The following is a 23,647-nucleotide window of genomic DNA, read 5'->3' on the forward strand; positions in this document are numbered from 1 at the left end:
TCAGATCATACTCTGCTGCTCTGGACACCAATGGTGGCAAGGAAGTACAAACCCACTGATGCCAACTGGGGCTGGCTGTGCCTGTGCACTGGTCTGAGTGTATTCCACAGGGCAGAGCAGGTCTCCCACCACGGTGTCTGGAAGTGAAGCTGCAGCTGTAGCGGTGGCCTCAGCCAGCTCTGAAGCATTCCTGTTCAGTTACTCACAGGCAGGGTGCCAGAGCGGTGCTGACATCAGAAGGGAAACGGTGATTTTCAGGGCTTCTCTTAGTCAAACCTGAATGAGATCTCACAAGTGAGTGGATGGGGGGGAAATCCTTGTTTGACACAGTCATTCTGCCCACAGGGACATTGCAGAGGCCTCTGAACATCAAGAGCTTCTCTTTGAGAAGAGTCACAGACCCTCTCTGGATGGGAAGCCTACCACAGGCCAGGGTCTGACATAGATGACCACCAAACACTCCTCCCAGCCACATCTGAGATGCCACCATCACATCCCACCAAAACCATCAAAGTGCTCTTTGGTCCTCTCTGTTCGCCAGACAGGGGTGTCCTGCACACACAGGGGCTTCTCTGAGAACTATACCCCAGGTCCAACCTGCAGCTTCTTAGGATGGTCTGGGCATAATGTAAATCATCCATGAGCAAGAAGATCTTACTGCGCAAGTTTAATAAGGAAATAAAGAGGGAAGAGGAAGGAAAAGTTCATAGCAATTGAATCTGTCCTTGAGTTTCAATGACTATTGCTAACTTCAGGAAATACGGACATGCTGGTTATCACATGAAAGGCCAATAACTGCAAAAGCTGCTGCTCCATTGCAGGTATTTCCACAAGCTGATTTTTCAAGAGAGTTTCATCGGAATTAATACATGTGCTCTCTCACCCTCCCATAAAGAAATGTCTTTACAGAATGACCCGATCCCCTTATTCGCTCCTGCCTGCTTGTCCCTTTTTGCTCCCCCCAAACCTAAAAAGAGCACGCTTAGAAATGCCTAGCTGCAGTTATTGTACTCTGAACACATAAAAACCCTATGTTCTGAGAGTCTCAAGTAGCTTTTATTCAGTTGCTCTATCATTACGTGGCCTCCTTTACCTCTCACTACATGAAGTTCATGCCCACGTTGTGTAAATACTCACTGAGCTGTCACTGAACCTCGGAAACACTCCACAATGAACACCACTGGCAACCCTGGAAATGCTTTTCCTGATGTAGTCCAACAAAACTCCAAAATGCTCAAGTTGCACAACTGAACTGTGGAGTTGTAACACTGGGAGCGTAGGTGCACCAAGAGTAAGAAATGGAAACCCCTCCCTCATCCATATGTTAATACATATTCTAATCTGATTAAGACACTACAGGAATGGGTAAAATATGTACATGAGCTCAGTCCTGAGAGAAGCAGCTCCTCCTGTTCCAGCCCTGCTTCTTTCATGCTATGCACCTCTGAGAGCAGGCTTGGGTGCTGCTTCCTTAAGCACAGAAGTCCATTAAAAAGGGTCTTAAATACACTGACTTAAACCCATGTAGTAGGGAGGAAAGACGGGCTCACATTCACAGCATAGGCTGAGCTCAGAAGGTGGATAACCCACTCTCTGCCCTGTCCCAGCCCTGGTACCTCACCTTGGCAAGTTCTCTCATCAGCATCCGCATACAACAACCACTGCAAGAAGAGAAAACCCTGCACTCCACCTCTGCACCAGTGAAACAAGAGTGTGCCTGAAGCTTCCTTTCTACAGAGCCTGACGAACGAGAAGCACACACTCCACACAGCAGAGATGACATGAGATTTATGATTGGAATTTTACTGGAATCACTTTATAAACGCAGCGCGGCCTTCCCCGAGCCCACAGAAAGCACACACGCTCTCTTCAGGTGACCAACTCCACTGCTTTCCCAGCCACCAAACTGAGGAACAGAAAGGCATCAACTCCTCTCATGGCATCCAGGTACAGGCAGGGACCCAGATACAGCAGCTTCGGTCCAGCGTGCCAAAGAAAACTGCCTTTTCCCTCCAATCCCACCTGTCAGTCACTTCTAGCAGATTTATGGCTCTGGCAAACACATCCAGTAGAGTTTTACCACTGCACATGCATAACCTCTGAAGGGTTTAAAGGTTGGACTTCTTGAGATCAGCACACGATAGAAAAACTTCTGCAGGACTTCTCCTCAAAACCACTTTTTCCCCCCTGGAAAAAAACACATTTCCCTTCTATTCCCCCATCAGAACAAAGGGTGAGAGATTATTCTGCATCTTGCTGATGGCTTAAGGACCCTTCCACAAGAAAAAGCAACGCTAAATACTGACAAGCTTTTCATAACTCACCCCCCTCCTTTCCAATTACACTTCCCTGCCTTCGGTATCCGCTTTGCTACTGCTGCTACTTGAGAGTTTCCAACATTCTTGGCAGGAATTGGGCAATGGCATGCTGATGAGCTTCTCCCCAGAGCAATCCATCACACAGGAGTTGCAATTCAAAAAAGAAGAAATCAAACTGACTAGACAAAGAATTTCGAATCCACGGAGTGAAAACTGCAAAGGGCATCCTTCTCCTCTCATATTTTCATTACCGAGATCACACAATTCCCATTCAGAGGGCAAAAACTGCATTTCCGAGTTGGCAGCGTGCCTTTGGAAAGGGGAGGAAGAAAAAATGGTGGAAAAGTCACATCTGAGGTAACAGATAAAAAATGAAGGGTTGCACTATTTAGCTTCATTTTAGCCATTAGTTTCTCTCTGAAGGAAAGCTGCTGGGCTTTTTAATGGGATTGCCATGGAAGACTCTTAACAGGGTCTCGTGTAGTACTTGTGACATGGTATTCATTGACCAGGCCTCTCAAAGCTAGAAGAAAAACCCCAAACTATGATGAACATACCAAGCTTATGAGAACAGGACAATGCAGCCAGAGCAGAACATTTGATTCTCATGCTTCCCCCGACCCTGGTTTCTAGTGTTATTTAGGAACAGGGAAGAGGTTCTGCCTCTTGCGCAGTCACTTCAGGACACGTTTGCTGCAGGCACATAAAAGGGATTCAACTGGACAGTTTAAGAACCCAGTAAGCATTCTAAAGCAAAACGCCCAGGCCCAAAATGAAATGTAAAAACCTCTCAGAAATCACATTTCTGCCCTGTAACCTACAACATGATTACAAGATACACCACAGGTAGAACTCCCCCTCCCTCCCAAGCCCAGACAATAAGTAAGGATTGATGCAGCATTCCATACTGTCCTGCATCCTGCACATATCCTGCCTGGAAACACTGGTCACCTCAAACTGAGTACCAAGGAGATGGTATGTCAGAAAGCAAGAGATGTGCAGAGAATCAGGCAACCCCTCCCTGACTTCAGGCTGGCACAGACTATTCAAACAGGTATGCAAAACCTCCAGTGTCCCCACCACAATTAACTAGATCTTAACAACAAAATTACCCCAGCACCACCTTCCTACAAACCAGACAAGGCCTAAATTCACTCACTCAGACCCAAACCCTACCCCTGAAAAAGATGATGCCCTCCTTGTTGCAAAGACCTAGTGCATACTACACCTGGCGAGCAATTCCAGTGCTCCAGACATTACAATGCTAAGCAAGGAAAAGCCCTGCGACACAAGCCAACAGGAGCCAGGTCTCACTTTCCGATTCCAAGCTATCGCAGCTCATTGGCAGCACAGAGCCATTTGGTGCCAATTTAGTTCCAAAAACATATTTGCAACAACATTTTTCATGCCTCACTTGCTGCTAAAGTTGAGCTCGAAGTCAACAAAAAATAGCTATTACATGGCAACAGGCCCAAAAGCAGTTTGTCTTTATTAACATATGATTTTTAAACTGCCTTCACTGAACTTCATAATAGAGACCTGGAGACATCAGCGCACTTCTGGGGATGCTATCCAGGATGTCAATGATTCATGTGATCCAAAGACAAGCTCCCGTTACAGGAGATGCTGTGTGTCACCAGGAGAAATGCCCAGCTAGTAAAGGGAGGGAAGTCCTCCCTCTTCAACAGTTCCCTTTAATTCCCCAGACTCTGGGAAAGCCAGTTGTATTATTAACAACTAATACACTAAGGGAAAGGGGGTGGAAACAAATGCATGGTAGAGCTGGAAAAACTGAAAACTAAGATCCCTGGCCTGGTTTCTTCCAAGCCATTCCCACAGAAAACCACAGATTCCTCCTCATCCCACACACTGTAAAAGAGCCATTCTGATCTCTTGATCCTACTCCACATTTCCCAGCTATAAAGGTCATCAGAAACAGTGCCAAGCCCTCTGCTGCAGCCCCTTCCAACATGGAGCACATCTGCCTTCACTGGGGCTCAGCACCAGCTTCCTGGACCCTGCTGGTGTGCACAGGGGTCCATGAGGGTTACAAACTGCTCTCCTTTTATTACAGGAAACATTGCACCCAAACAACTTTCACGCCAGGAATTACTTGGCCTTTCTTGATGAGCAACACGATAAAACCCTCCTTGTGGCACCATTCATAAATCCTAAGAAGAATCAAGAATTAGAAGCACTTCCGTTTTCCACATCATCCTGCTTCCCATCCCCAAACCCTCAGGCTTACTACTATCCCAAGGATTCCCAAGCAGAGGAACCCCACGCTCTTCCCACATCATCATCATCTCCAAGCCTGCACCAAGGAATGCTTCTCTTCCTGGTGCTTGCTCAGAATTACATTCTCCTCTCATCCTCCCAGAGTTTCCCAGAACTTAGGTGGCAAGTACCCACTCTGCTTATCACTGTCCAAGACAAGGAGAAGATGCAATGCTTTCTTTAATCCCACTGCTGGGAATTTCACAGAGCACACAGCAAAAAAGAGGCTGTAATTTGGGACTGGAGTATTTATTAATCAAGCATTCCTTGTGGGCAGCACCGATGACATGTGGAAGCTTTTTTTATTATGCTAGATAAGTCTGTTCTTTTTCCAGCAGAAAAATAAAGGTAATTGTCAGTTTGAGTCCAATAATCCTTGGCACAAAGTGGATTTGGGAGGGTGGTTTGGTTTTCAGGATGGGGGAGTTGCTGGTTTGCTTTTTATATACACTATTTCTACTATCTGAAGTTCAACTCCTCCTGAGAACAACTCTCCATTGATAACCCCAGTTTACGGGACGGGTTACTCCGATCTTACTGACAGGCTGTCCCAGCAGCTCGTGGCACCACGTTCAATTCATGAGACAAAATAAGCTCCTCTGACAACCACCCATCAGAACACTGACACAAGTCGACTTCTGTCAGATACAGGCTGAAGTACCTGCCTGGGAAGTTCAACCTGACACCACGTTTGATCTAAACGTGCATGTTTCAGGGTAGAGGAAGTGCCTTCAAGTGAAACCATCAGTGACAATTGTCCGCATGGATCACAGGTCTGCACAAACAGATTCCTGAGGAGCTGAACCCTTCACTGAGGATAACTGAACACTCACTCCCCGTTAACACTGGACAGTTCGATGACCAGGGCAGAGATAAGAGCCTCTCTTAGAGAGCACTATTTCAATCTGACAGAAGAGACAAGTAATTCAGGACACTGAAGGGGACATTGCCCTTGGTAAGCAAGGAACAAAAAGGAAGCAGTTTTCAGAGCAACACAAGAGAAGCACTGAGCAAGAAGGGAAACTCTGGAGGCTGCCTGTCAGCTTACATGGTCTCGGATGTCTCCAACCCAGGGCCTGAAGTTAGAGCAAAGTACACAGACTGAAAAGGGAAGTCTCAGTCCTGCACGAGGCCACGACAGGCCTCGGAGATGCACATGTGAGCACAGAAAGTAACCCGGTTTAAACCAAGGTTTCCAGCTATCAGATACCAGCTCCTCTTTTCCCTGGATCTAAAATGTCTGATACATACGCGGTGCTGTTTCCTCCTCTGAACGTTTTCTGGCCATCTATGCTTCCAGCAAAGAGGTAAATTCGACACATACAAGGATAAGCCTAATTCTGAGGCTCAAATTGCCACCTCCTCCAAAGAGCGAAGAGTTGGGACCCTGTTGAGCCTGACCACAATGAGCACCTCAAAGCCTGTAACAAGTCCCTTTATTTTTGGGGGAAAGAGACTCAGCAACACTCAAAGCAAGTCAAAATGTGCCCCGAGACACACAGGTAGAGGCTCAGGCCTGTCCTCTATTAAAGCTCTATTGAATGTGAAATTGGTAATTCACCATTTTCGATGCTTCAGCCACAAGTTTGGTTTTGACTGCTCTGTTGTTTGGGTTTTTTCCCTTCTTAAGGCTGTAACACACCCAAGAACCCCCCATTCTCCCATCTAATAAAGAATCCAAACAGCCTCACTTTTGAAATTAGCCAGAAACAAACGCACCCTCAGATCCATCAAAGAAATCATTTATACCAAAGGGAAAGTCACATAAACCAAAATAAACAGCCAGCCCATTGTGCAGAGCGGCCCTGCCACCGTTCCAACAACACACACTCTATTCCAGGCCGCATTAAAACATCGCAAGCAAAATAAACCCAAGGTACAAACAAAATGCCATCGCCTCCTCTTTTGTTCCGAGGCACAATGCAGCAGGGGCAGGCGGCCGGGGCTCGGCTCCCCGGTGCGGGGCTGCACCCGAGCGCCTCAAGGTCACGGCCGGTTCCGGTGAGGGGGCCGCGGGAGGCGGCGAGCGGAGCTGCGGGGCTGCCGTGGGTCCGGGGCTGGCGGAAAAGCCGAGTGTAAAAGTTTATGAGCTCATCAGGATGGTTGTACCATTACATCAGAGGCAATTATAAATGGCCAAGAGCAGGAGATGGGGAGCCAATCAGATCACAGATAGGATGTCAACCTAAGACCAACTGTCTCCTGGCTTTGACAGAAGGATTTTACCTCCATAATTCAAATCCCAAACCAAACCGATCTGCACTCGCTGCTCCCATCGCCCAGCTCTGTACCGGCGCTCCCAGCCGCAGGCCGCGGCCACCGGCCGGCCGGGGAGCACGGCCCCGCACAGCCGGGCCGAACCGCGGCCACCCCGATGGACCCCGCCGGGCCCCGCCGAAGGGTGCGGGCACCCCGGGGCCGGGGGGCTCCGAGGGGAGCGGAGCGGAGGGGCCGGGGGGCGATGGGGCCGATGGCGGCGGCGCTGCCGGGGCCACGCGATGGCCCGGCCGGGCCCGCCCGCACCCCCGGCCCCCGCGCCCGGCCCCGCCGGCCCCTCACCGCCCTCCGCCGGGGGCGGCCGGGCCCGCTCGCCCAGCGGAGCCCCCCGGAGCGGGCCGGGGCGGCGGGGAGGACAGCGGCCGCTGGCCCAGAGCCTCGCACAAAGACTGGGGAGGGAGGAAGGGAAGGCGGCGAGGCAGCCATTTTAGAGCGAGCGAGCAAGCACAGACAATGGCAGCTCCCCGGCAGCGCCGGCCCGGCGGGGGGAACCCGCGGGAGAGGCACCGCCACCCCCCCCCCTCCCGGACCCCTCGTCCCCCGCCACCCCCGGTGCCTCCCGGCCCCGGCCCGGCCCGCTCCCGGTGTGTGTCCCCCCCCTCCCCGCCCGCCCCACGCGGCCCTGCCGTTACCTGCTGGCTCCTGCCGAGGCTCTGTCCCCCGCCGGCTCCGCCGCTGCTCCCGGGGCTCATGGGCGCGTGGTGGCTCCTCGGCGGGGCCCCGCCGGCCGCTGCGGCCCAGCCCTGGCTGCTGCCCGCGCCGTACTGCGAGACCATGTCCGCGGCGGCCGGGCCCTTGGCGGCGGCTCCCCCGTCCTGCGGCCCGCCGCTATAGTCGCCCCCGGGGTACCCCTGGTAGCCGCGGGCGGAGCTGGGGGAGGTGAGGAGCTGGTTGAGGGTGGGGGTGGCCGTGGGCTGCGGGGTGGCTCCCCCTCCTCCTCCTCCTGCACCGCCGGCGGCCGAGGGCCCCATGACCCCGAAGCGCTGCTGCTGGAAGGCGGCGGCCGCGGGGGACTTGGCGCCGGCGGCCGCCGGAGCGGAGCTCTGCGCGCTGCCCCGGGGGGAGCTCAGGGCGTAGGCCTGGGGGGGAGGCGGGTAGGAGCCGGCGCTGCGCCCGGCCCCGGCCGCATAGTAGGAGTTGTACTGGTGGTTGGGGAAGCCGTGCTCGGCGCCGCCGTGCGAGTTCTGGGGAGGGGGCGGCCCCGCGGGGGCTCCCGCCGGCCCCGGGTAGGACTGCTCCAGGCCCCCGCTCTGCAGCGCTGCCATGCCAGGGCTTTGTTGTCCGCCATGTTGGTGGAAGGCAGCGGCGGCGGCCGCAGCGGCGGCGGCAGCAGCCTGGGCACCGCGGCCGTAGGGCTGCCCGAAGCCGTAGGCTGGCGGGGGCAAGGCGGCCGGGTGGGAAGGGGGAGGCTGCTGCGGCGGCGGCTGCTGCTGCGGCGCCCCCACCCCGTCGCTGCTGCCGCCGCCACCGGGCGGCTCCGGGAGGTTATTGTTCAGGGTGGCGGCGGCAGCGGCGGGCCTGGGGCCCGGGTTCCCGTTCGAGCTCTTCAGGTCGGACTCGGCCCCTGCGCCCCCTCCGTTGCTCTCGGCCCCGTCCTGCAGCTCCTTCCCCGTGGGGCCCTCGCTCTCCGCCTGCTTCTCGCCGCCGCCGCCGCGCTCTGCCGCCGCCTCACCCCCCGCCTCCTCCGGGGGACAATCCCGCTGCTGCGCCTCCGCTTTCTTCAGCTCGGCTGGAGCCGGGGCGCCCAGGCTGCTGGCGGCGGCGGGGGCGACCTGAGCAGCCATGATCCCCCCCCTCCCCACCCAGCCACCCCCCCCCGGACCGGTCCCCCCCGAGCTGCTCCCTGCCTGGCCGGCCGGCGTGAGGCCTCGCTGCTCTGCTGCTCCCCGCTCAGGCGGCGGCGGGCTCTTCAGGGCAGCGGGGGCTCATTCCCCCCCGGCCTGGTTGGCGAGGCGGGGAGGGCTCCGCTGGGCTGGGCTTCCCGGGGCCTGGCCCCGCTGTACCTCCTCGGTTGCAGCCGGCGGAGAAAGGGGAGGAGGAGGGAGTGGGGGGGAAGGAGGAGGAGGTATGGGGGGGGTGGGGGGGACCCGGGACGGGGCTCCCGGTGCGGGAGAGGCGGGAGGGAGGGAGGGGGGACACGGCGGGCGGGCGGGCGCCGTCCCCGGAGCCGGGCCGGGCGGCGGCGGGGCCGGGCTGGGCGAGCCGCGCGGCAGCTCCCGACTCTGGTCCGCCGAGCGGGGCTCACTCCGACACGAGGCTCAGCACTGCCATTTTACCCAGCGCCGCGGCCGCCTGCCAAACCCGGAGCGGAGCGCGGCGCGGCCCGGACGGGAGCCTCCCCCCCGTCACAAAGGAGGAGCGGGCCGGCCCCGGCCGCTGCCGGCTCGGCGCGGCGGAGGCTGCCGCACGCAAAACCCGCAGCGGATCCGCGGAGCCGAGCGCGGCCGCGGGGCCGAGCCGGGCCGGGCAGAGCCGGGCCAAGAGCGGGGAGGGGGGGGCACTTCCCTTCCTTTGCTTTCCCTTCTTTTCCCTCCCGTCCCCTCGGGGGGTTCGCCCGTACCTGTCCGGGGCACTCCCCGGGGCAGCGAGGCGATGTCCTCCAGCCGGGAACCGTCCAGGAGAGCGGCGGGGCCGCGCTGCCGGCCCGCGGGTACCGGCAGGGAGCTGGCCCGTGGGTTAACGAAGCGCCTCGTCTTTGTCCCTAGAAATTCCATTTAGAATTAGCCTTTGCAAACTGTTAGCGGTTGTCATTTCCTCTCCTCGCCAGCTGTGTCCCTCTGGATGCGGCCTTGGAAGCGCTCCAGAACTGTAACTGCACGCAGGGACAGCCAAGAAAGTACGGTCCCGCTCCTGCCAAGGCGAGGGCAGTGGGCACGGAACCAGGGACTCCCTCAGGGTGGCTGCATGGGGAGAACCAAAACCACCTGGACGTGTCTAGACACAACAGGTTGAGCAATGGGACAGGATGCGCTGGCAATCGCAAAGGGCAATGTCAAGAAGTGAACCAAAAATTAGGCCATGCTGTGCTGCAGCCACTTCAGACCCCAATTCCCACCTCCTCCATTCCCACAGCCTTTCCCAAAGTGGGAAGAGGGAGGAGACACACCTGGATTGCTGCCCCAAACATGGCCTGTCCTGTGCCATCAGGTTCTGTCGTGGTGTATTCTACTTCAAATGGCGTGGGTCTGGCGCGGAGCATGGAAGATACAGAAAAATGAGTTAGTTGGGTTATAACAACCAAGCTCACAGAAATGGGGATCCAGTGGCCTGGTCAGAATGGTGGGGCTCATGAACTGGGCAGGTGTCTCCTCTGGAATGTGGAAAAGTGACCTTTAAGGAGAGAGAAAACAATGGGTAGAGTCAAAAGATGCTTCTGAGCCCTAAGACTGCCGTTGTAGAACATCACCCCAAAACAAACCATGGGGCAGAAGTTACCCCCATTACCAGCTCTGTGGTGAGGGAAGCAAAGGGCTTTGCCCAAGCCTAACAATGGGACACAGCAAGAGAAATCCCAGTCCCACAGCCCAGATCACAGTGCTGAAACACGAGTCCAGCACAAGCGGTGGTGCCCAGGGCTGGATGCCCGTGAGGGATGAATTGAGGATTTCAGTGTCTGCTGCTGTCAACTGAACCCTCACAGTCATCGCAAAACTTGCAATATAAAATATTTATCACCTAGGATGCAGGTGGTGGAACAAAGAGGGTTATTCCAAAGCTGGGAAGTAGGAGGGCAATAAACAGCCACATTTTAAATGTATCTGAGAGCAATAAACTGCCCTTGCAGCTCCTGTTTTGTTCCAATGGACTATGCAATGGGGAGCAGGTTCCATCCCACCAAACAGGCCAGTCTTTCCTAACTACAGAAAGGAAAGGGTAAGAAATGGTGACACTGGTATTGTGATCACACTCAGCCACAGCCTCTGTGAAGGCTGGAGCTCTGGTACGGTGCTGGGATCTCATATGGGTGGCTCTGTGTGTGAACCACGGGACAACAAAGCCACCAAGATACTCCAGAAGAGTATGGAACATGCTAGAACACAAAGTTGATCTGCACTCTGTATTCAGAGAGCTTCTGTTACTTGATCTACCCCCAGGTTCTAGAAAGACAAGAAAGCAGAGGGAAAAACTCCTTCCCAGCACCAGGCTGGACCCCCACGAGTGAGGCCCAAAGGCTTTACTTACATTGATTTATGCTCTGGTGGGCTATAGTGCCTAAAGAGACCAAAAGATTCTTTTTCAGACGTTTCATTTATGCTAAACTTAAGGGAAACAAAGATCAAACTGGAGAGATTTCTGCCCTTTAATCCCAGAAGCATCTCCCTGACTCCAAAACTGGAGTCTACTTCAGGAAGCAAAGCCCCAGTGTCTAACCAAGCCCTGCCAAAAGTTTAACGACCACAGGTTGTGGCTTGGGTGCATCCCGAGAAAGACCTTGCTCCCCACTTCTCCGTGTGTGCCAGCCCTTTGGAATCCTGCTCTAAGAGCGCGATGGCAGGCTCGGAAACCTGGTGCTGCGTGTGCTGTGAAGAGCAGCCCGGATTCCCCAGCCTCCCACACAATGAGAAGACACTCACTTTACCAAATGTTTGTGAAAGCTGAAGCAAATTTTGGAATCTGCCTCATCAATGAGGGCCTGGCACTTTACCGAGGCATCCGGTGAGTTTCCAACTGCAAGCTTTGGGAAGCAGATGACAGCTCTTAAGAGCATTTCCACCTGAGAGCTGCCACCACCACCTTCCCATCGCCGCAACTTTCCATCACCAGGCTCTTTCTGCCTGCCTGAGCGCTCCCTGGGAAGCAGCGTGAGCAGCCCTCTGCTCCCCACCTCCCCGAGTGCTGAGCACGCTTTCCTCCACAACAGGCTCAGCCCCTGGCTCTCAGATAGGCTGGGGACCAGCCCAGCGCTCTCACATGGCACCGCAGCCAGCACCACTAGGCTGGCTCCTCCTGAGTGGAAGTCTCCTTCATGAAGGTGGCCGTGCCATTTAACCCAGCGCGGAGGCACTTTGGGAAACCTGGTCTAGATTAGAGTACTCGAAACAGGAGCAGAGTCTTTCCCCCCTCCTCAAAAAAAATAAAAGCAGGCTCTGCCAACTGTGTGATGGCAAATATGGACTGAATCGTTGACATGGAAACCGGACTGAAGTCAGGCGCGCTCCCTCCCGCTCACACACACACAAGTTATCATTATCCCCGGCCTTCCCACTTGCTACAAACACGGACTGGATTAGCACGGCAGGAACTGGGCAGAGTTTCCAGGATAAAGTATTAACTAGCGCAACTGAGCTAGAATGAACGGAGCTGGGATGGAACGAACACAGTTGGGTGAAGAAGGATGCTCTTCCATTTTAGTGAAAGGCACGGGGCTGCTGAGATATGCAGACTGGACCCAAGAACAAGAGACCCGTCTATTATAATTCATGGAGCATGCTGCAAAATATGGAATGGAGTAAGAAGAAGGTTGGCTCCTGTCCCTCAGCTTCTGCCAGAGTAGTTTGGCTAAAGAAAATTCAGTTTCCTCTAAATATATGTGCCCAGCTTGCTCCTTCCAGGATTTTAGCTGCTATCACATCCCTGTTAAGCGCTCCCATTGCAGCTTTGGGAGTGCTGAGATTAATATTCCTGGAATTATTTGTTGGCTGGGAGCAGCTGATGTGCTGGGCTTTGTGTTAGGCAATGCTCATTTACCCTCCTTTTAAAACGAAAAGCTTGGATATTGTATAACCCCCTCTCTGGCAAGGCCACAATGGCAGAAGGGCAGGGGGGAGCACAACTCTTGGGGTTCAAAGGCAAGGAGTAGGCTTTACACGGGGTTTTAGTGCTTCCCACCCAGCGAGCCCCGCAGGTTACGAGGGGAAGCAAGCCCTGCTCCAGGCTGGTGTTAGCGTTTGACAGGGAGCTGCGAAACTTTGGATGCGTGTGGAAGGGAAGGAGGACTCGGCCCGACTCGAGGAAATAAATGGATTATTTTAGCAGCCCTCGCTAGGAGGAGTAAAAGGCGAAGCGGAGTTTGCACAGAGGAAGGGACAACCCGGGGCTGGTGCCACGCGAGTTCACTGCCCCATTCCCAGCTGCCCCCCACACCACTCCTGGCTGGTGGAAGGGGACAGGAGGAAGTTTGGGGGCACATGTGTGCGGATTCGGGGCTAAGGGACGCGAGCAGCGCTCACCCCAGCAATGAGAACAAGGCTGGAGCTGGGATTTCATCCTCCCACAGACAAGAGACAGATGCTGGGGACACCGGAGAGCAGGGGAGAGCGAACCGCGCTCAAGTGACACGGGTGTTGCACTGCGGTTACGCTGCCGTTACACACCACCAGCCCTCTGGTGCTGCACGCTAGGGGAGGGGGGAGTAAATCTACTTAGGGAAAGAAAAACAAGGGTTAAAAAAGGCAACAAAACGCGGCGCGGAGTTCCTAAAGCAACCCTGCACTGGATCGGGAGCCAACCGTCGAATTTCCCACCGAATCCCACCGGATTTGGGACCTGTCGGGTGGGCTTGAAGAGCAACCGCCTCCCTCTGCAACCCCCGCTCGGGAGAGTTAAAAACACACCGAAAAGGCTTTTAAAGCTGCAGGAACAACTCGGCTCCAGGCCTGGCTTTTCCCACTGGTCGCAACTCTAATTCAGTTTGGAGAGCAGGAGTGGAAGCAAGAGCGGGCAGCAGAGCCCAGGCTTCCCCCCCTTCACTGTTCCCTGCAGTGGAGGGTACCTAAAACCCCCGTTTCCCGTGAAATCCTGCCCTGCTCAAGTGTATTTTAAGGGAAGTTGGAGTTCGGGCATCACGGCTGGGGTGGGGAAGGTGCTGCGGGAGAGGAGGGCGCCCCAAGGGGGGGGGTTTGCCCCCTTTTTCTCCTGCTCTCGCACTGCCATTTTCCCGAGGCGGGGAGGGAGCGACAGGCAGCGCCTGCGAGGAAGTTTCTCACGGCAACTGCGGGCTGGATCGGGAACGGAGCCTTTTGTTCCCGGCAAGTTGAGCAGGAACGAGAGTTGGAGCCTGCTGGGGAGAAAAACCAGGGGAGAAATAAAATGGAGGGAAGTAGGCAGAGAGGAGGGAGAGCTGGTGCCGAGCTGGGAGCCGCAGCAGCGCCGGGCTGCTCTCTACAGCGCGGCGTGATGGAGAAAGTTGCTGTGGTTGCCCGAGGCAGAAATCCCTCGTTCGGTGCATGGGAATGAGAGAGAGACCCAAGGACAAGCAGGGCTGTGCAGGAAGTGGAATTTTCCGAGGGGGTTCACATCCTTCGGAGCTCTTTTAGCCAAGATTGGATCTCGTGGCTCGATGAAGGCTGCCTCCTAGAGACACCAGGAATAAGGCCTCAAAGATGAGGCGTGCACTAGGCCTGATTCAACTAAATAATGAAGGATAGGGGGCACCTTCCCTTATAATTAGAGCAAGGTCTGAAGACGAGGCGTGACTTTGGGTCCTCCCTTCTGTTTCCCTTTCTCCCCAGTGAGTGTCGAAACACCACCATAATGTCCGAATGGGGTGAAAAGCCAACTTAAAACCAGCCCCCCCCCAGATGTAATGCTTGAATACATACCCAACATATCCATAATCACAAAAACAATTGGGTTTGTCTCCTGCTACGCACTAATTCTGCACTCCAAACCCACACATGGAGACCCAGAATGCCAAACACTATAAACTTATCAGAATAAACCCTCAACTCGCTGACAAACATCCATCACTTAAAGTCACCCAGGGAAAGGTGGAGCAGAACTTTAATCCCCTCATTATTTGTACACTTGGTGGTGGGTTCAAAAAGCCAGAGCCTGCTGCTGCCATGAGTGAGCTTTTCACACACAAGTTTGGGGTTTAGTGGCCTGTCCTGGAAATAGCACTTGATTAAAAATGTTAATCACCTTCTGGTCGGCATGGCCCTGACAGCGGCTCCGGGGAGGTGCCACGTGGGAAAGCAGAGTTTGGGATTTAAATGTGCTTTTCCCACTCCAGCCTGAGGGACTGAGAGCGCCCGAATGGGGGACAGGAAGAAATAAATACATAAAAATTAATAGATTAAACAATCCAAGCCCTTTTCGTGGTGCTCAGGAGCGACCTCTGTGGCTGCTCGGGAGTGAAGCTCACCAGCGCGGAGCGGGGCGCAGGGCAGATGCAGCGCGGTCCCGCCGGCTTCGGGGGAAATTAAACAGGAAAAGAAAGAAATAAATGGGAAGGAGTGGGGAACGGAGGGGGGGGGGGGGGGCAGGACACCCCCGCTTGCGAAGCGCAGTGGGCCGCAAAGCATTGTTTGGAGGAGGAGCGACACCGCGGTGATGGGCTCAGCAGCGGCTGCTGGAACGCGTGGCTACGGACAATGCCGCCCCGCAGCCACCGAGCGCCGCAGCGCCCCAGTGCCCCCCAAAACCCCCGGGCCGGGCTTGAGGAGCCCCCGGAGGGAGCTCTGTGGCACCGGGACCCGGCCACCCCCTCATGGGCTGCCCTGGGGTGATGGGGGGGCTGCACTCCCGGCCGGGGCACCGGGGCTGGAGCAGGGGTTGACAGAGGCTCGGCCGCGGGGGGCTCTGCCAGGGCTGTGGAAGTTCAACAGGGAGACGGCAGAAGGCGTCACACGGGGATTTCGGTTCTTCACACGCTTATGGTGGCTTTAACTTTTGCATCTTTGCGAGTAATTAACAGCGTGGCTGTTAAAAGAGGACTTGAAAGACACACACACAACAGAGGTGAGGGAACAGCAAACACCCCACCTCATCCGTGGAGGCAAGAAAACACATGAAAACCTCCCCATTAATGAAGAGGTCCATTAAAATAAAGCTTGGTTTTGCTATGGTTATTTTTGGTTGTTCTTCCTCCCCCCACCCCCCCCCCCCCCCCCCCCAACTTTGTTTTACTAAAGCAGGGAAACATATACAGAAACCTTGCCTGCAGTAAATGCTGCTTTTTTTTTAAACGGAGCCCAGATGCTGGTCAGGATTAAGGTTACACCAAACACATTCTACATTGCCATTTTCCAAACAGAATGAAGCAGATGGAAAAGATGGAAGAGGATACAGGAGGAACGGAGCACCACTGAAAACTGCAAGCCCTGCACTGAGAGCTGGAGAGGAAGGACGCCGGGCGTGTGGAGTGTGCCTATTGCATTCCTCACATCTAAAATAAGTAGTTTTAACTAAACAGCTGTCGGAATTTGGGCTTTAAACCTTCTGTTTAAAATGGGAAGTTCAGCTGCAGGCTCTCACTGCAGTCTCCTCAGGGCTCAGTCCTGGGAGATGCAAAAGCCACTGGCCTCAGGCCACCGGAGTACTTAAGTCTATGGGTAATTTTAAACATCAGCAGTACCGGTGATTCTAAGCATATACTCCCTTAAACTTAAATCATGTGCTCAGCACTTTGCAGGATCCACCCAGGCTACTCATCCCAGCTCCTAGCTCAAGAAAAGGAGGATGTGCACATTGGAGAAAACAAAGGGGAAAAAAACCTGCTTCTGAAATAGGATAAAGAGGTTTTGGTTTGTAGAAGATGCCAGTTCATCAGTACAGGGAGCTCAGCTCAAACCAGGATCAGTCTCTAGGGAAGTCAACTGAATCCATGCTTCTATGTAAAATACCCCCATTTGGCAAATTCATTCTAGTATTGAAGGTGAAATTCTGCAATAGCTGAAGTTTCCTGGGACTCAGATCTTCTGATGGGCTTTGAAAATCCCTCACAAAACTGGATCTTCAGAGATTTTGTTTTGATGCTATATAGGCACACGCACAATACAGAGAGAAAGAACATACAAACTACGAACTATTCATGCTATGGGAAGAACCCTTAGTAATGTCCCTTCATTTCAGATGTACAAAGGTAGGCACGAAGAACTGGTTGAATATTTAATACAATAATTGCAACAATCAAACCTATGCAATATTACTTCTTTATAAAGGCTGATAGTATCATGTGTGCCTTCAGCAAAACAAAGGCATTGGTCAGAACTGTTCATTTTCTGTGTAAATCAGAATCCTGAGCTCCAGACATGCTGAGGAATCATAAAAGAGAGATAGTTTTCAAATATTTATAAAAATATTGACTGTATCTGGCAAAAAAACCCCACCCAAAACAACAAAATCCCCACCAAAACTGAGGTGCTCACATTCCTGTCTTCATAATCAGGTACCTGAGCCCAACACACTCATAAAGATTCATAGAATCATAGTTAGTGTTGGAAAGGACCTTAGAGCTCCTCCAGCTCCAACCCCTGTCACGGGCAGGGACCCCTTCCACTGGAGCAGCTGCTCCAAGCCCCTGTGTCCAACCTGGCCTTGAGCACTGCCAGGGACGAGGTAGCCACAGCTTCTCTGGGCACCCTGTGCCAGCGCCTCAGCACCCTCACAGGGGAGAGCTACTGCCTTGTATCTAACTTGAACTTCCCCTGTTTTAGTTTAAACCAATCACCCCTTGTCCTGTCATTGGTTAAAAAGCTTTTCATTACTAATTTTTTTTTGGAAAAGACTTTGTATTGCTTCAAAATTCGTTAGTTGTTCGTGTATCCACAAAAACCCCCAACAACAAACAACAGCCAAACTGAACAGCACTTAAGTTGTGATACAACAGACTGATTTTTTTCTCCTACTACCTCCAGGGATACAAAATAATCTAAAATTGACATCCTGTCATTGGGAGAAAGGGAAAAAACCTCCAAAAACAAGCCAGAGATTTGGAAAGTGATGTCCAGACAACCAGAGACTAACAAGCCTGACCTCAGTGAGATGTAAAACTGGAGTTATTTTTTCCCTGGAAGGGGAAAAGATGTGGAGGAAAATAGAGAGATAAAATTCAACATAGGTTTAACAAAATCAATCATGCCAGACAAATCTGATGTCTTGCTTTGATAAGGAAGCTGAGTTTTCTTGGTAAAGGAAAACACAGTTGATCTCACCCATCTAAAATTCAGCAAAGCATCTGATCTGGTGCCACATGGGAAAAGTTAAACTGGAAAATATGAAGATTAGCACAAGAAAAGTTTTGTGGGTAAAGGAACGGCTGAACCCCCCCCCCCCATGCTGAGCTGGGTTGGAATGGGTACTTTGGTCTGGAAAGTGAGAGCTTTCAAGGTCCTCCAGCATCAGTCTCAGAACTGATGCTGTTTATTGCTTTTAAGTGACATAAGCATGAGGAACTGAAAGAAGAGTTCATACAGCTCATAACTGACAACATCAGGAAGCATCAGTACAGAAGACTGGAATATCCTAAATGAAGAATTGGATGAGGTTCTGGAACAGCACAGGAATCCTGAGGAATAGACTGGTGGAATGCAGTAATAAGATTAATGCAAATCACAAGGCTGTTCACACAGGGACTAACAGCCAAAATTCTTGTAAACTGGGAACTCATCAGAGTTAACAGAGAAGGATGAAACTCAGAAGCATGATTTAGTCATGGAAATGACTAAACATGGCAAAAATGAAGATGACAAATGTGATCTAAAGACCAGGTGAGGCACATCCAGATGTTCCGGCAGCGGCTCTCTTGCAGAATCTTCGGTACAGTTTATATTCAAGAATGAAAACTAGAACAGGTATAGAAGAGGCTTCCTAAAATGGTTTTAAGAGCAAAGAATCTGTCATGAGGAAAGACTAAAGTTTTATTTCAGCTAACTGCATGCTTAAGCCATACCACTCCAACAAAAGAAAGGCTGAGATAGGACAGGGTTAGTTTGTACACACAAATTATGGCTTGAACACAGGTATTTAAACTAAAGGGTTATGTCTGCACCAAAGAAAGGCCTGAGGACATTGAAGATGATAGAACAGAATGTCTTATTATCAGAAAAATTAGATTTTTAAAGATCCTTCTGGTGGGGCTACCAGGCTGAAAGGGGCTGGTTTTATGCTGGAGCCTCATGTCCTTGTGGCCAAAAAGAGGTATGATTGAGAGTCTGATGTGAGGCAGACAGTGGAGGCTCCTCAAGCCCAGTGTTAGGGGGACAACCAGCACCAGCAGCTGCCTCCAAAATCTCACCTGTAACCACATGCACAATGAATGAAGTTTACTGGGGCAAGTTGGGAATCTCTTTGTTGTCACTGTGGAACAGACAGATACAGTGGAGAACTTTGACAGCTTTGCATCAGAGAAATGAGAGGAAAATCTCTTTGTAATGTTGTGAAGATACATTTATGGTGGTTAAAAAGTATTCAGATGCTATAATGAAAAGCATAATGAAAATCCATTACCATTAGTAATTCTGTATTTACTGCAGCACTTGAGTTATATGCAATAAAATATGTAAGCAAACATCAAATAACAAGGATAAAAGAAGAATCTGAAAACCATTCATGGAATGAGACAAGAGTTTGAGGAGGCAGTTTGTATGGTTTCAATTCTAATTAGAGACTGCATCATGGTGCAAAGAACTGGGCTCAGATAGGCAGAAGTATGAGAAACAAACACAAGAAAACTGAACACACTTCTCAGATCCCTCTTAAATTCATCTGGGTCACAAGAACATAAAGAGAATGAAATAATGAGAGTGAATAACACACAGCCTGACCTGGCCCTGGAGTACACACAAGCTTAGCAAATCCTCCCATCACAGAATGCTTGGAGGGAGAACTAAACAGCGATCCTTGTAGTCAACCTCAGCAGTGAGATGCTCCTCTGGTTCTGCAGGGAACTGATGAAAGAATAAGCTTCTCTAAGGATAAAGCTTTCCAAAAAGCCAAAGTATTGCACTACCCCAGGAGGCATTTCTGGTTTTCACTAAGGACTTTTTGTTTCCATCATAAATAACATCAATAGGAGTATGTATCACCTATCTCTTTCCATCTCCAGTCTCTTAATTTCTCCAGATAACACATAGCTGCTCCAGCAATACTCTTCAGCAAATCACCCAAGGCTGCCCTTCTTGGGATCTCCTAGTCTTAACTGTATGGCCACTGGAGATGGTTTTTTGGTGATTTCAAATACACGGCATTCCATGCTGTCAAACACTCCTGCCTTGTATCTGTTACCTCCTCATGTTTCTATACACAACAACAGGCAGGGGCATGGAGCTGAAAATTCAGCATCTTCCATTTGGGGATTTTTCCTTCCTTTTCTTTCTTTTCCCTTTTCCCCTTTCTTTTCTCTCTTGTCAGTGCTCTGATAACTGCATGAAAGACCAAGAGGACACCTTGCATACATAATAGCATTTTCATGTCATTAATGTTTTGGACAAAACCTGAATCCTGTAACATTTCTGTTGCTGTTTTCTTCTTTCTTCAAATGCTTTTCAGCTTTAACTTTGGTTCAGTTCACCTCTAGCAACTGTGCCTATTACACAGACATATTTATTAAGGCTACTTTACTTACACCCATGCCAATTATCTTGCTCAGCTCAGTGTGGGTGAAGCCTCAGCTGGAATATCATATCCATTTTCAGGTGCCACATAGGAAAATAAAACCAGATCCAAACCAATGGCAAAGAGCACAGAATGAGCAACAAAGATGCTGGGAGGAAATCTGCCCCCCAAGAACAAAGTGAAATACTGGATTTGCTTCATGCAAAGAAGAAAAAGGAGAATGCTCATGTGATAGCTGAGAAGGGCCAAAATACCAAGAGTCTATTTTGTTACAGTAAAGGTCAGCAATCAAATGTTCATGCCCACTGAAAGTAGAGTAGGAATAGACTTAATTCAAGATCCGGTAAGGTAACAAAAACAATGTTTAAACAATTAAAACACCAGTATGGGAAGTTATGGAATGCCCTGCACTTCAGATTTTGTTAAGGAGAGGATACACAAACATCCCTATGGGATACAAGGAAGCACCTCCCTCCTGTCTTACAGTCAAGCATAGGATCTACAGATCTTCTGATGTCTCTTTGACAGCTACATGTATCATTATAGCAAATACAGGAAGAATAGTGTTGAGAAGGGAATATTTCAATTACAGATTTTTAAATGGGCTTTTAAATGAAGACAATGCCACTCAGGGCCACTGTCCATTCTGGGACACCATTTCAGGCCACCACTTCAGTAAGTGACTTGAGAACTTCCCTGCAACTGCCAGCTCCAGAGGAGACAAGGGGCTGCATTAAGTGCATCACGTATGCAAATAATCCCTATGCACTCCGAGTTTAAAGTTTACAAGGCATTTCAGAGTCAATGTTTCTTGGTTTATTAATTTTATCTCTCTAACTGAAAATCTTTAGGTACACTTTGGTTGAAAAGCTTCACCTCAGCCCACTGCAGCACGACATCACCTGCGGTAATTGTTAATACAGACCCTGTTCCTTTGATTAATTCATTCCATTACCTCTTGTTCATCAAACTGCACTTTCCTTATAAAATGGCTATTTTTACACTGGACATCCATAACACTGAAAGTGTGTCTCCGCTCCTTGCTCCCAGCCACCTTTCAGTGGCTTTCCCTGCCTCTTACAAATGTTGTACAAATCAGGGCAAGCTCAGGTTTCTAATGAGTTTGTTCTGAAGAAGTTTTGTAATACCATTCTACACCCATGCAATGGTAAATCACCTTCTCTGATGAGCAAGGCTGTGTACAACCATTAAGAAGTTGTTCTCTGTGTTCACAAATTCTTTCTTGGGGCTCAACAGACCATGTTTAGTCCTCAAAACACACCCCCCCCCCCCCATTATTTGATCACAGACAGTGCCTGGGAAAAACTCTAGGTAATTTCTTATGCATTGCCAAGCTTTATGACACAGAAGATCAGCACCTTCTCCAGATACATACATAAAAAATAACATAAAATCCCATGACAGCATGCCTGACATAAAACTGGCTCGTTTTCAGAAACGCTGATCCCCCACAGAGGGCAATGGGCTCCTGTCTGTTAAGAAGAGACTTTGTCTCGTATTCTGCCTCTGCACAGGTTTCTAGGAACACAATGTTGTCCCCCCGATATTTGGCTGCCACTTGTGGCCATCCCAGTGCTGCACCAGTACCCAGAGCTATCAGTCCCTGCTAGCTGACTACACCCAGAAACAGTACACCAGTGAGTAAACCGCTCAGAGAAATCCTGTACAGAGGTAGCAGGTTGATTACATCTTCCTGTTTCCCTTTATGTGTTTCTTCTGCTATCAAAGCAGCAAAAGCCCTACGAGGCACACAACTAAACCTTTCCACCTGTGCAGCCTCACAGGAATGTGCACTGTAATGGATTTACCAGTTTCTTCTTCACGCAACCTTGCTGCATTTTGAAAAGAAGTTGCATAAGCAAAAAAATCCACAGATGCCAGGAGAAAAGGAACAGTCATTTGTTAGGGTGACCTACAGAATCCCCCAATTCCTGAGAACTCGCTGTCAACACGCTGTGAAACCCCCTCATAGAGCTGAGTAGCAGAACAGCACTCCATGGTATAACTGCCCAGAATATGTTGAGAGGTAAATTGATACAAGAAAGCACTGTGCACCCGATTAACATTGAAAATACCTTAAATCAGCATAACAAAGTGGGGTTAGCTGCTTGTGCTCAATATAGTTAAAGAGCTGTAATTAGATCAAACAAACCAGATTGATGTATCTTCCCTTTGTAGACATGGCCTCAGAAGGTAGGTCAGGAGCTAAGTTCAGTGAAACAGTGCTGCAGCTTTTATCTAACAAGGCACAGCCACACACTCAAAAGTAAATACTACTGAGTGGAACTGCTGAAATCCAAAGAAAAGGAGTTTCTAGAGAAGACATCATTCTTTAATAATAACCTTTGTCAGTAATAAAACTCTCCTCATTGATTTGATAAGACACCTTTTGGATAAACAACATACAAAATGCTGGTTACAAATTCATTTGTGTCACGGCGTTTGAAGGTCCTTATTCACCTTAACATCAGTGGAAGTGTCTACACAGGGTGAATTCTAATTTGTTTTGTTCTTTCAGAAGCTTTTAATTAAATAATAAGAAAAATAATGTAGAACAGCATCACATGAAATATGGTCACTCAATTTCAGAGATGAGCAAGACATAAGGTAGCAGATGGTACGAGGAGGATATATGTGAGGAAATGTAAATAGTAGGGAACCTCACAAAATCAAAACGTAAGGCAGAACCGAAAGCGTGTGCAAGACCCCTGGGAGAGCTGAAGAGACAAAGCAACAACTGAGCTGCAAGATACCAGACCTTCCTTACTCAGAAATGACAGAACACCAACAGGAAGCTCTCATCTAGTTGAAGGGAAGACCCATCATAATGAGAGGAGTTGAGATTGTTGTGAAGGGTCCTTAAAGTAAAGATGAAAAGAATGGAGGAAATAAGGACAGGGTTTGCAGGTGCCAACAAATGTATTCATCAAAACACTTTTTGAATCAAAAAAGAACCCCCTGAGCCCCCAACTATTTCAGAATTGTAATCAATAAGTAATTAAGACATTATAAAAAAGCTAAAAGTAGAAAATAACCTAGTATCAAATAAAGACAAGATGAATTGTTCAAATTAGGTAGAAGACCAAACAAAGCTTAGAAGAGTTCCCATCATCAGGAACAGTCACAATGTTGTGATGGGATCAGGAAGAGATGAAGCCTGTACATGAGCACCATTTGGTCCAGGACCTGCCCTCCAAAGCCACACGAGCTGTTGTGGTTGCACAGACAGTGCAATTCAGTTGAATGTGTGGAAATTGGTAACTATTCTGAACATTTATGTTTCAAGTACTTGTTAGAAATTAGGAAAAAAAAGCAGTTGCTTCCTCTTCTCCTGCAAGATTTGTTCCAGCCGGTGACAGGCCCTTAGTGAAGTCCATTAGATACCCTCAGGCTGAGGGGCTGCTAAATCAGAATCAATGTGACTGCATAACCCCCAACAGGCACTGCTTTTGTGGCTGTGGAGTTCAGAAATTGTC

The 23,647-nt window shown here is 50.6% G+C and overlaps 1 protein-coding gene across 4 annotated transcripts in view; it reads right to left on the reverse strand.

Annotated features, from left to right (window-relative positions):
* The window catches only part of ARID1A (AT-rich interaction domain 1A), a 59,310-nt gene extending 49,234 nt beyond the window's left edge, over nucleotides 1-10,076 (reverse strand). For 3 of the 4 annotated variants that reach the window (XM_034069162.1, XM_034069161.1, XM_034069163.1), the window contains exon 1: nucleotides 7,505-8,656. In XM_034069162.1, the coding sequence (XP_033925053.1) occupies nucleotides 7,505-8,656 (1,152 nt within the window). Of the gene's footprint in view, nucleotides 1-7,504; nucleotides 8,657-9,432; nucleotides 9,574-9,978 lie in introns of those variants that run through there. The other variant, XM_034069164.1, reaches the window with a different exon arrangement.
* Nucleotides 10,077-23,647: the final 13,571 nt, after the last annotated feature.

The sequence above is a fragment of the Melopsittacus undulatus genome, chromosome 14 (assembly GCF_012275295.1).
Source record: "Melopsittacus undulatus isolate bMelUnd1 chromosome 14, bMelUnd1.mat.Z, whole genome shotgun sequence".
In the NCBI taxonomy this organism is placed as follows: Eukaryota; Metazoa; Chordata; class Aves; order Psittaciformes; family Psittaculidae; genus Melopsittacus; species Melopsittacus undulatus.